Here is a 13627-nt window from a genome sequence, read left to right as displayed (position 1 = left end):
AAAATTACCACATGTTCTAGCTAAGTCACTCCTGAGCACTTGTCCAAAGGACTCTGTTTGCTAGGATATAGATATCTGCACATCTGTGTTCATGGCTGCCCTATTTACAGAAACTAAGAACTAGAAGCAGCCTGCTAGCCCATTAACTGATGAATAGATAATAAAAATGGGCTACATATAAAGAAAGGAAAAATTTCAGCAAAATGGATGGAATGGCAATTTTGTTTTTTTCTGAGCGAGATATCCCAGGACTCCAAGCACAAAACCCTCATGTTCTCTCTCATATGAGGATCCCAGCTATGTTAATGTATGGTTTGGTGTGTCTAACAAGGAGTAACTGGAAACCAGAAAAGAGAAAAAGAGACAGGAGAAATTACCTTCAAGGAGGAGGATTAGGAAAACATAGGTAGTAAGGAAAGGGAATACCAAAGTAGAAAGATTTAGGCAGTAAGAGAGGCAAGGGGTTGAAAGCTGATGGCGTAGGTAGGAGGGGAGAATTAGCTGATATTAAAAAGTATAAAGGAACCAAATGAAAAGCCAGATGTGCCCACATGTGCAATATCAGCCTCTGTGTTTTGATATAACCAACTGCCCTGTAGTCAGATTCAAGACGCACACCATGGTGGAGTAGACCAATGCCTGGTACTGTCAACCTAGCTAGAAACATACAGGGAAGTAAACCTATATAGCAGCAAACTGCCTTCCAAATCCCCATGCTTTCCCCATAGACAAAAGTGGATCCCAGCCTTACTCAGAGACACCTCTCCTTCTGATGAATAGTGGGGTGAATGCAGAGATCTTTGGGACCCAAAATGCACAAATAAGTGGTGGTTGTGTGCCCATCCCTAAACAAGTCACTCAGCCCACACTTTCAAGGGCTCAAGGAACACTAATGTGGGAGCATGAGAAGTAGGCAAGAGCTGGGAGACAGGGTGAAGGGCTCAAACTTCATTCTCGAGAGTGGATACAGTTATGACAATCATCAGTTCATGCCAACTGTAGTTCACAGCACTGGGCCCACATAAGACCAGTCCAATCAACAACCATCCAAGGAAGGGGAGGGACTTGTGGGGTCCCACTCTTTATCTCTTGAATACTGGCTATTGATAGTTTCTAGGAGGGGAGGAGGAAGTCTCTGTCTTTAGTTGAGTATCCTCTGCTGAGCCAACCAGGCTCCAATGGATAAATCCAAACTCAGTTACACAGCTGGTCATTGTTAACCTTAGTGGGTTACAAAACTCAGCACATAGACATGAACATGAGAGAGATATTTGTGAGGAGAGCCTAGGGTGTACAGAGATGATAGGGAGCCGAGAGGGGTTGGGAATGTTCACGATGCAGGGAGTACATGTGAAAAATTGTGTGTGTGTGTGTGTGTGTGTGTGTGTGTGTGTGTGTGTGTGTGTTTTAAAAGATATCAAGCTGCCTCCATGACTGGGTACACAAGGTGACTAAGACACTAGTTAGTCAGTGGATTGCTCGTGACTCTAAACTCACACCAGGGCTCTGAGCCAAGAAATATTATGAGAGGTGCTGGCCTGGCCCTGCTGCAGAACAATGAGTCTGCATACTGGAGTGGGCATTCAACAATTTGGTCCCCTTCTAAAGCTTCTGATTTGCATACTGGGATTGTCCTGTTTCATCTCCTGAGTCCCTTTGGGCAAGGAGAAGAGAGGTGGCTACAGTTCTAAAATGAGGTGACAGCTTGGTAGAGAGGCCTTGCTGGAGCTGGACCAGGCGACCTGGGGGAAATCTCCAAGTACAGTGGATTTCCCAGGACCATAGACAGACCTTAGGGGAATGAAGAGAGTGAGAGGCAAAATCTTTTGATCTTTCTCATCCTCAGAAGTCTGTTAGGTGTGAAGAAGAATTTAGAAAGAAAGAAGGAATCCTTCTCAGACAAAGATAGGACTTTCCAGGACTGACCGTCCTGGCCTTTATATGTGCTATTATGATTAGGTCAGTGCACAGGTTTGATGCACAAGCTTTATGAGAGTCTCTGAAGACAGAAACCATGAGACAAAAGAGGGTGAAGAAGAAGGTGGCATATAAAAATGTTTTAAGCTCTGCACTCATGGAAGACAGCAGTACCATCTCTTTCCTGCAGACAGATTTCTTTATTAAGACTCAGATAGCCATACCCCAGGATGCTGGACATTGGCCCAGACACAGGTTTTGTGTTCTAGGGTTGTTGAAGGAGTTTCATTGTTTTCTGAATCCACGGTATAAAGCTGGAGATTCTGGTGAATACTCGAGGAAGTGTCCCAGTACACAAGCGATAACTGACAATGCCCTGGGCCACTCCATCACACACAAAGGGACCCCCTGAGTCTCCCTGTAGACAGAAAAAGGGGAAGTCTTATTGAATAGCCTCCTATCACCTCTTTCCAGACCCATCTTCTCCATGTTCTTCTCTGTTTCCACTTAGGCCTGGTTTTCAGATGGGAAACACTAGTGCCCCCATTGACCTCCGTTCTGAACAGGACAGAGTAGAGAGTCTGACTCACTGACTAGTGTGACTCTGATTGGCTGTGTCCTTCCTTCAGGCCAACTAGACTTAGCTCTCCCATTTTCCTATGGCAAAAGGACAAAAGATTGACTGAGGGAAAATGCCAGATCCCCATATGTTGTTCCCTGCATGTTCTCTAGACTAGCCATGGTTGTGCAGCTGGAGAAGGCCTGGCTGTGTGTCTGCAGTATCGCTCTGCCCCTAGGCAAACATTTAAAAATGGTTATGTCCTTACCTTACCAGTAGCCTTCCCCTCGCTGGGGTTTCCCACACAAAGCTGGATGGAGTCTTTGTAGTTTGTGGACATGCCTTGGCACTTCTGGCCTTTCTGAACTTCTAGATTCACTTCTTGAAGTGTGTTAGACGAAGTACAATTGGCCAAGCATCCCCAACCTGCCACTGTGCACACCTGCCCAGGTTTCACCCAGTCCTGGCTCCTAGGAAGGGCAATCGTCTTCACAACACCATTGAGTTGAGCTTTGCGTTCCAACTGGTCGGAAAGATGGAAGAACGCCAGGTAAGGTCTGGTACTCTCAGCAAGCTTAAACCAGTCATGAGGTTGCCCATATCTTCCCCATTTTCAAAGCTCCCCCACTCCCACTGTAGCCCCATTCTATTGCCGTAGGACCAATAGATCAGCCACTAAGAAGAGAAAATGGGACTGATACGCTAGTGATCTATGGGAGTAAACCAGAGATTGGCAAAACGGTACCTTCAGGAGCATGATGTCATTAAAATATGAACGTCTGTCATAGTTCTCGTGAGGTTTGGCTTTTACAACAGAGATGAGCTGGGTGTTTTCTCGTTTATTGATATTGTGAGCACCTAAGGTTACTTTTATATTGCTGTGAAAAGAAGATGGGTTAAGGACAAGGCAGGAGCAATGAAGCAGTCCCCAAAATGCAGGCTGAGGGCTCAGAGTAAGGCAGAGCTTGCCTGAGTCAAATAGCAAGAATTTATGGGGAACTTGTTGCATTCGTCTTCAATAACCACCCAGCCATTCAGACTCTTCACTGACACAAACTGGTCCTGAGTTTCACAACCACTTTAGGTCAAATAGGATAAAGTCAGGTTGATCTTCACCTTTGGCTCTACGTGGTTAGGAACAGCCAGGATCTGTTATTTGGTAAGTCCCAGGCATCAAAGACCCAGTTGTTTCTCCTTACCTTCTATTACAGTGAGCTGCTGTCATTACGATGTCTTTTGCTACCAGGAAACCACCACAGTAATGGCGGTATGAATTACCATAATAAACCTTTAAGGATGCCATGTAGGGCCGGGAGTGGGGTTTGGACTCTGTACCCCATATGATCTCTCCTGAAAAAGAAAGCTTATTCTGAATCTTGGTGCTCGTTGAAACTGTGCAACAACCCTGGAGGCTAGGATAAGGGACATTTCATGCTTGGCGACTCTGTGGACTTGACACAGAGGGGAAAAAGATCCTGTTGTAGGGGCCATCACACAATGAGGAAGGGCACTCGGAGGCTGCGAGGGATGGCGCAGGGCCTGATGCATGGCATCACTTTCCCCTGGTTTTCCATTTCTTCCTGTAGTCATGATAATGCCAAGACTTTCTCTTGATTCAAATCAAATCTCGTGTACACATTAAGGTCAAATTCAGCATACATTGTGCAGTAGATGTAGACACACTCCACACAGCTACAGTTGTTCCCGTCTCATGATTCACCTGGTGTCCTGCTCACTTAGTAAGCATGATGTTGAGGTAGAAAACTCTGGCTGCTTTTCCTCTATTCTGATTCATGGTACGTACTGAGAACTCCACTTAGAGATGGGATTGTTGTATAACCACTGAGCAGCTCTCAAGTGTGCTAAGTGAGAGGCTGGGAGGAGGCCTCCTAATGTATCTGAACTTCAGCATAGATTGGCCTTCCTAAGGCACTGAGATAGCCTTCAGGATGAAGAAGGGAGCACATAGAAGACGTGTAGGGATCATACAGAGGAGAGGAAATGGGTTGGAGGATCCTGTGTCTGCCTGTTTCCATCAAGCTGCAGAGAAGAAATGAAGCTACACTTTGCTGGCTCTGTTAGATTGTGGCTAAGTGTCATGGTGGACCTGTATGGTTCAGAAGAAGAGAGACAAGAGCAGGGTGACCCTGGGAACCTGAGTAGAAGAATTCTTCTAGTCTTAATCCAGGTGGCAGCCCGTGGGTAAAGCTGTTTGTTCTTAGTTTTGTACAATTGGAGCTTCCAGCCCTCATTTTCAACTGCAGCTTCCAGTGGGGTCCTATGATATTTTCATAATCTGTCACTTTTAGGTGACTAAGGTCTCACTCACCAGGTGCCACTGCAAGAAGTTCATTGTGCTTTAGGGGACCTATTTATCCAGTGCTAGAGCTTGAGCTCAGCTAACTTCTCAGATGAACCAAGTCGGGAGTAGATCTTAGATACAGCCTGACTGAGCACCTCGCAAGTGTCAGTGCTGGGAGCCACATGCCACACCTCTAGGGGTGCAGATGGCTGCTTACCTCCTTCAGTGTTGACTGGTAGGACGGCCACCAGGAAGAACAGGAACAGGAACATCCTCTTCAGGGTCTGACCAGGTCTCAACTGGTCACTTCGTTACTTCTCACAACTTTTAAACCATCTGGTGAGGAAAGAGGTGCAGAGCCAGGGACCTCTTATTTCCTGTGTGATATTTAAGATCCGAGCTCTTGCCACATCTGTGTGGTGAAGGCACAGGAAACACACTATTGTCAGTTGATGGTGAGCACGACCACGTTCCCCACAGGAATGCTGGACACTGAGAAGGGCAGAAGAGCCTGTTGAGGCCTTCCGCACGAGGCAGAGGGCAAGTCTCCTCTCCTGCTCAGGGTATTGCTGGAGGATGCCTCTGTGTCTTGAGTCTGTGATCAGGTTAATTGTCTCCTTTAAAAACAACATATCTAAACCCATACTGCTCTCTATGAGGTGTGTGTGTGTTGTTGTTGTTGTTGTTCGCACAAGGACTTTTGGTTTCAGATTTCAGCGGGTCATTTATCCACACCCTGAGAGCTTTGAACACTTTGGGGGATGGGATGAAGAGTAAAGAGTTAGGATGAAATGCTCTTGAGATGTTGATGACAGTGTCGGGACGTAAGAAAATGACTGAATGGGGAACTTTCTAGGAAGGAATTGACAAATACTCAGGATCCCATGCTATAAAGACACTGATGTCCTCATCATGTTGACATCTCAAAGGTCTCAAATATTTTATCACCGAAGTGGTTAATGGCACAAAAGTAGAGACAAAGAGTAGAAAGAAAGCTGTGCCCTTGGCTCCAAGTCTTGGCATCTGCAGTCTTCCGCACTGTCAAGGCAATCTGGTCTCCAGGGAAGACTTAGTGCAATGCAGGCACAGCTCTTTACCGCTCCTCTCTCTGTCTCTGCTGAGTAATCAGCTGTGGTTCTGTAGAAGCAGGTGCCTGGTCAGTGTCAGCTTCTGGATGTAAAACCCAAGCGCACTTCTTAGAACGCCAGAGTCAACCTGACACGGAGACTCGTGTTCCCCGCAATCTTGTCATTTAGTGCAGACATAAGGCGACTTCTGATGTAAGCTGCAAGGAGTGCTTATGCTGACTTTGCATCTGTCACTCCAAAGCTGGAATATTCAAACACACTGTCCCTTGCTTGCATTGCCTTCCCAGGGGACACTACAGTGATTATTATTATCTTGTTTTGATTTCTTTTTTCTTTTATTTTCTATTTTTTTCATCTTTATTAAATTGGGTATTTCTCATTTACATATTGATTGTTATTCCCTTTCCCGGTTTCCGGGCCAACATCCCCCTAACCCCTCCCCCTCCCCTTCTCTATGGCTGTTCCCCTCCCCATCCTCCCCCTATTACCACCAAGGGCTTCCCCTACCACTGGTGCTCTTACTAGGCTATTCATTGCTACCTATGAGGTTGGAGTCCAGGGTCAGTCCGTGTATAGTCTTTGGGTAGTGGCTTAGTCCCTGGAAGCTCTGGTTGGTTGGCATTGTTGTTCATATGTGGTCTCAAGCCCCTTCAAGCTCTTTCAGTCGTTTCTCTAATTCCTTCAACAGGGGTTCCGTTCTCAGTTCAGTGGTTTAATGATGGCATTCGCCTATGTATTTGCTGTATTCTGGCTGTGTCTCTCAGGAGAGATTTACATCCGGTTCCTGTCAGCCTGTGCTTCTTTGCTTCATCCATCTTATCAAGTTTGCTGGCTGTATATGTATGGGTCACATGTGGGGCAGGCTCTGAATGGGTGTTCCTTTTGCCTCTGTTCTAAACTTTGCCTCCCTATTCCCTGCCAAGGGTATTCTTGTTCCCCTTTTAAAGAAGGAGTGAAGCGTTCGCATCTTGGTCATCCTTCTTGAGTTTCATGTGTTCTGTGCATCTAGGGTAATTCAAGCATTTGGGCTAATATCCACTTATCAATGAGTGCATACCATGTGTGTTTTTCTGTGATTGGGTTACCTCACTCAAGATGATATTTTCCAGTTCCATCCATTTGCCTATGAATTTCATAAAGTCATTGTTTTTGATAGCTGAGTAATATTCCATTGTATAGATGTACCACATTTTCTGTATCCATTCCTCTGTTGAAGGGCATCTGGGTTCTTTCCAGCTTCTGGCTATTATAAATAAGGCTGTTATGGACATAGTGGAGCATGTGTCTTTTTTATATGTTGGGGCATCTTTTGGGTATATGCCCAAGAGAGGTATAGCTGGGTTCTCAGGTAGTTCAATGTCCAATTTTCTGAGGAACCTCCAAACTGATTTCCAGAATGGTTGTACCAGTCTGCAATCCCACCAACAATGGAGGAGTGTTCCTCTTTCTCTACATCCTCTCCAGCATTTGCTGTCACCTGAGTTTTTGATCTTAGCCATTCTGACTGGTGTGAGGTGAAATCTCAGGGTTGTTTTGATTTGCATTTCCCTTATGACTAAAGATATTGAACATTTCTTTAGGTGTTTCTTAGCCATTCGGCATTCCTCAGCTGTGAATTCTTTGTTTAGCTCTGAACCCCATTTTGTAATAGGGTTATTTGTCTCCATGCAGTCTAACTTCTTGAGTTCTTTGTATATTTTGGATATAAGCCCTCTATCAGTTGTAGGATTGGTAAATATCTTTTCCCAATCTGTTGGTTGCTGTTTTGTCCTAAAAACAGTGTCCTTTGCCTTACAGAAGCATTGCAGTTTTATGAGATCCCATTTGTCGATTCTTGATCTTAGAGCATAAGCTGTTGGTGTTTTGTTCAGGAAATTTTCTCCAGTGCCCATGTGTTCGAGATGCTTCCCCACTTTTTCTTCTATTAGTTTGAGTGTATCTGGTTTGATGTGGAGGTCCTTGATCCACTTGGACTTAAGCTTTGTACAGGGTGATAAGCATGGATCGATCTGCATTCTTCTACATGCTGACCTCCAGTTGAGCCAGCACCATTTGCTGAAAATGCTATCTTTTTTCCATTGGATGGATTTGGCTCCTTTGTCAAAAATCAAGTGACCATAGGTGTGTGGATTCATTTCTGGGTCTTCAATTCTGTTCCATTGGTCTATCTGTCTGTCTCTGTACCAATACCATGCAGTTTTTATCAGTATTGCTCTGTAATACTGCTTGAGTTCAGGGATAATGATTCCCCTGGAAGTCCTTTTATTGTGGAGGATAGTTTTAGCTATCATGGGGTTTTTGTTATTCCAGATGAATTTGCAAATTGTTCTAACTCTCTGAAAAACTGGATTGGTATTTTGATGGGGATTGCATTGAATCTGTAGATTGCTTTTGGTAAAATGGCCATTTTTATTATATTAATTCTGCTAATACATGCCCATAGGAGATCTTTCCATTCTCTGTGATCTTCTTCAATTTCTTTCTTCAGAGGCTTGAAATTCTTATACAGATCTTTTACTTGCTTGGTTAAAGTCACACCAACGTATTTTATATTATTTGTGACTATTATGAAGGATGTCGTTTCCATAATTTCTTTCTCGGCTTGTTTTTTTTGTGTAGAGACTACTGATTTATTTGAGTTAATTTTATACCCAGCCACTTTACTGAAGTTGTTTATCAGCTTTAGTAGTTCTCTGGTGGAACTTTTGGGATCACTTAAATATACTATCATATCATCTGCAAATAGTGATATTTTGGCTTCTTCTTTTCCAATCTGTATCCCTTTGATCTCCTTTTGTTGTCTGATTGCTCTGGCTAGAACTTCAAGAACTATATTGAATAAGTAGGGAGAGAGTGGGCAGCCTTGTCTAGTCCCTGATTTTAGTGGGATTGCTTCAAGTTTCTCTCCATTTAGTTTGATGTTAGTGACTGGTTTGCTGTATATAGCTTTTACTATGTTTAGGTATGGGCCTTGGATTCCTATTCTTTCCAGGACTTTTATCATGAAGGGGTGTTGAATTTTGTCAAATGCTTTCTCAGCATCTAATGAAATGATCATGTGGTTTTTATCTTTCAGTTTGTTTATATAATGGATTACGTTGATGGTTTTCCGTATATTAAACCATCCCTGCATGCCTGGGATGAAGCCTATTTGATCATGGTGGATGATTGTTTTGATGTGCTCTTGGATTTGGTTTGCCAGAATTTTATTGAGTATTTTTGCGTCGATATTCATAAGGGAAATTGGTCTGAAGTTCTCTTTCTTTGTTGGGTCTTTGTGTGGTTTAGGTAGAAGAGTAATTGTGGCTTCATAGAAGGAATTCGGTAGTGCTCCATCTGTTTCAATTTTGTGAAATAGTTTGGATAGTATTGGTACGAGGTCTTCTATGAAGGTCTGATAGAATTCTGCACTAAACCCGTCTGGACCTGGACTCTTCTTTGGTTGGGAGACCTTTAATGACTGCTTCTATTTCTTTAGGAGTTATGGGGTTGTTTAAATGGTTTATCTGTTCCTGATTTAACTTCGGTACCTGGCATCTGTCTAGGAAATTGTCCATTTCCTCCAGATTTTCAAGTTTTGTTTAATATAGGCTTTTGTAGTAGGATCTGATGATGTTTTGAATTTCCTCTGATTCTGTAGTTATGTCTTCCCTTTCATTTCTGATTTTGTTAATTTGGACAGACTCTCTGTGTCCTCTCATTAGTTTGGCTAAGGGTTTATCTATCTTGTTGATTTTCTCAAAGAACCAACTTTTGGTTCTGTTGATTTTTTGTATAGTCCTTTTTTTTCCTACTTGGTTGATTTCAGCTCTGAGTTTGATCATTTCCTGTCTTCTACTCCTCCTGGGTGTATTTGCTTGTTTTTGTTCTAGAGCTTTTAGGTGTGCTGTCAAGCTGCTGACATATGCTCTTTCCTGTTTCTTTCTGCAGGCACTCAGAGCTGTGAGATTTCCTCTTAGCACAGTTTTCATTGTGTTTCTTAATTTTGCGTATGTTGTACATTCATTTTCATTAAATTCTAAGAAGGCTTTCTTTCTTTATTTCTTCCTTGACCAGGTTATCATGGAGTAGAGCATTTTTCAATTTCCATGTATATGTGGGTGTTTTTCCCTTATTGTTGTTGAAGACCAGCTTTAGCCCCTGGTGGTCTGATAGGACACATGGGGTTATTTCTATCTTTCTGTACCTGTTGAGGCCTGTTTTTTGGCCAATTATATGGTCAATTTTGGAGAAAGTACCATTAGGTGGTGAGAAGAAGTATATCCTTTTGTTTTAGGATAGAATGTTCAATAAATATCTGTTAAGCCCATTTGGTCCATGACTTCTCTTAGTATGTCTATGTCTCTGTTTAATTTCTGTTTCCATGATCTGTCCATTGATGAAAGTGGGGTATTGAAATCTCCTACTATTATTGTGTAAGGTGCAATGTGTGCTTTAGTAAGGTTTCTTTTATTTATGTAGGTGCCCTTGTATTTGGAGCATAGATATTTAGGATTGAGAGTTCATCTTGGTGGATTTTTCCTTTGATGAATATGAAGTGACCTTACTTATCTTTTTTGATGACTTTTGGTTGAAAATCGATTTTATTCGATATTAGAATGGCTACTCCAGCTTGCTTCTTCTGACCATTTGCTTGGAAAGTTTTTTTCCAGCCTTTTTCTCTGAGGTAGTGTCTGTCTTTGTCTCTGAGGTGTGTTTCCTGTAGGCAGCAGAATGCAGGGTCCTCATTGCGTATCCAGTTTGTTAATCTATGTCTTTTTATTGGGGAGTTGAGACCATTGATGTTGAGAGATATTAAAAAATAGTGATTGTTGCTTCCTGTTATAATCATATTTGGATGTGAGATTATGTTTGTGTGCTTTTCTTCTCTTTGTTTTGTTGCCAAGACGATTAGTTTCTTGCTTTTTCTAGGGTGTAGCTTGCCATTTATTATCCTTTGTAGGGCTGGATTTGTAGAAAGATATTGTGTAAATTTGGTTTTGTCATGGAATATCTTGGTTTCTTCATCTATGTTAATTGAGAGTTTTGCTGGATACAGTAACATAGGCTGACATTTGTGTTCTCTTAGGGTCTGTATGACATCTGTCCTGGATCTTCTGACTTTCATAGTCTCTGGTGAGAAGTCTGGTGTGATTCTGATAGGTCTGCCTTTATATGTTACTTGACCTTTTTCCCTTACTTCTTTTAATATTCTTTCTTTTTTTGTGTGCATTTGGTGTTTTGACTATTATGTGACGGGAGGAGGTTCTTTTCTGGTCCAATCTATTTGGAGTTCTGTAGGCTTCTTGTGTGCTTATGGGCATCTGTTTCTTTAGGTTTATTATCTTGTTTACTCTGTTAATTTACTTGTATCCTCTTCCCCTCAATTTGCAGATGATGAACACATTCAGTAATGTTGGAGTAATTATTAAATATCTGTGTGATGCCACCACATATCTGCTAAAACAAAACCCATAAGGCTATACACCAAGAAAATTAAAGATGCTAGATTACAACATTGCTCCCATAGTCCCTGACTATCATTTAAATCATCTTGTCCTGCGCTGTCACAATTTCCACTTCTGATTTCTTATATCTTGATAGTGCGATCACATTTTCCTGGTAGTTAAACGTCTTTTGAGTTACTGGGACAGGCTCTTGGACTAGCCTTCTGTCTCACATATGGCTCACAGCCCCATATCTCAGGGCTTCCTGGGAACCAATTCATACTGTTCCCTCAACCACAGTGTGAATGCCTCCCCCACTCCCTGTGGACCTTCTCAGAATTTACTGCTGTTCTGAGCAAGGCCTGGAGAGTCTGCGTGAGCTGGCACTCCATGTGGGGAATGCCGTTTGTTTGCTCGTGTGAGGATTTCACTGATAAATGTGTAACTGCCTTAGGACTTTGGGAGTAGAAAGAAGGGAAACAAATGGGGCTGACCTTTTAATGGGATAGTGTGTATAGATCTACAGTGAGGTCTAGAAGGTAATGACAGAAGGGCCAGGAAAGATGCAGCAAAGCAATGGGTAGGAAATTCTCATGTTGGTTGGAAAAAAGAATCACCGAGGTCCTCCTGTGAAGCCCAGTGGATGATATGTAGAATAAACGCCGACAAGGGTCTAGGCCATGCAAGCACACTCTCCTTGTGTCTTAGTTCTCTCTCTCTTTTCCTGCCCAGCCCTCTTTCTAGATAGCACCTCTGGGCCCCTGCCTCCCATGACTTCTGTTTCTGTGTGAAGATCACAGAGCAGCAAGGGGCTCCTGCTAGGCTTCTGATAGCTACACTTGGAACCTCCCTTCCTGGATGTGGGAAGCTGGAAAAACCTAAGGGGAAAAGGAGCCCTTGGCAGTACTTTACCTCAGCAGGGGATGGTGCTGCCCAATGTCTCTAGGCAACATCTTATTCCATTAATGATTTGATCTTGTATTCTCAGAGTCTGCTTAAAATTTTTTTTAAAAAATTGCCACTGTTGCAAAAAGTAGAAAACACAAGTTTGATAATTATAGGGGTTTTCACATGTAAAGCACAGGGGCACAGACTTCTACAGCTATCAAACAACACTCTTCTTGGATGTTTTTCATCTTTCTGTACGGAGACACTGATCCTGTATGATAATCCTGTCTCATTGTGCCTTCTGTTTGTGTCTCCATGTATCTGTGGGAGACTTGCACAAACACCGGCATCCCAGAATGATGATACCTCATGTTTCATAAATTGTCATTCCTTTATTGGTCAACCAGACCTTATTAGATAGTGGGGAAGGCCTATGCATATCCGGGACTCTGGTGGGGCCTAGAAAATGAGGAGAGTGTAAAAAGCAGAGTGAGAGATGGGGAGGGGATGGGGTGATGACGAAAAGTCCGAATTCACCCTTCTGATCTGGACCCTTAGGGTGAATCTTCCAGGAGGGAGTTCGCTTACACAATCTCCTGAGCGATATAAGACTACAGGGATTGGGTGGCCACAATTTTGGATGTTTTGGAAGAAAAACAAGAGAAGCAAGGTTTCTTTGTAAGAGGTAAATGGATGCTTTCAGACTTAACATAGGAAAGCTTAAAGCCTTGCACGGACCTCTCGTCTTGTTTCCAAGGAATATGTAGTCCTGCGTTCGGACTTCCACCGTGGTGTTTGAACTCTGCTCAGGCGATAGAAATGTGGAAAGCTGTGCTGCATTTTGCCTTTGCCACCATCTGGTGATGGATGGGCTTTTGAGAAGAGCTGTTGCACCGCTCAGGGTGTGGGAGAACGCAGCCTAGGATGGGGGCCTCAGACCTGGATGAGAAAAGAGGCAGGCTGAGGACCAAGAGTCAGGGGGTTCCCATGCTCCTGGGAGTCAGGAAGGAAGGCCGGCCTGCAATGGGGGGAGGGGACTCTGGTTTAGCTCAGGGTGACTGGGAGCCTGGAGGGGCCTTCTGTGGGAGACTTAGGCGAAGGCTTTCTCCCACTATGGTCCTTGTGGACCAGAGATTAAATACCTTTTGTAGGAAGGAATGTCTGGCAAGGAAAGCTCATTGGCTGAACCCTCAAGAAACCTGATTAGCAGGTAGGTTTCAAGTCAGTGAAAGGAGAAGAAATAAGTCAGTTAGTTTTATGAGACATCCTTGATCCAGGAACATATTAAAGCTGAGGAAGCATCCTGAAAAGTAATTAATTGGAGGAACATTGGTTAAGAGTGCAGATGTAGACCAGGGATCAATTGTGTTGCTGTGTCCACTTAACAAGGTGCTGTGTGGTCATTTCCTTTCTAGGCCTTCCATTTTCATTGAGAAAGTTAGTGCCT

General features: G+C 43.3%; 1 protein-coding gene across 1 annotated transcript; it reads right to left on the bottom strand.

The window, feature by feature from the left end:
- Positions 1 to 2097: 2097 nt before the first annotated feature.
- LOC116913962 (mast cell protease 8) lies at positions 2098 to 5363 on the bottom strand. Its single transcript, XM_032918231.1, has 5 exons — positions 4996 to 5363; positions 3676 to 3826; positions 3222 to 3354; positions 2745 to 2999; positions 2098 to 2335 (listed from the first exon to the last, which is right to left on the bottom strand). Exons 1-5 carry the CDS (start codon positions 5048 to 5050, stop codon positions 2183 to 2185), a joined length of 747 nt encoding a protein of 248 aa, XP_032774122.1. The 5' UTR covers positions 5051 to 5363; the 3' UTR covers positions 2098 to 2182.
- Between the last annotated feature and the right edge of the window lie 8264 nt (positions 5364 to 13627).

The sequence above is a fragment of the Rattus rattus genome, chromosome 12 (assembly GCF_011064425.1).
Source record: "Rattus rattus isolate New Zealand chromosome 12, Rrattus_CSIRO_v1, whole genome shotgun sequence".
Taxonomy (NCBI): domain Eukaryota; kingdom Metazoa; phylum Chordata; class Mammalia; order Rodentia; family Muridae; genus Rattus; species Rattus rattus.
Note: the sequence above shows the minus strand (reverse complement) of the source record. Positions and strands in the feature narration are given on the sequence as shown.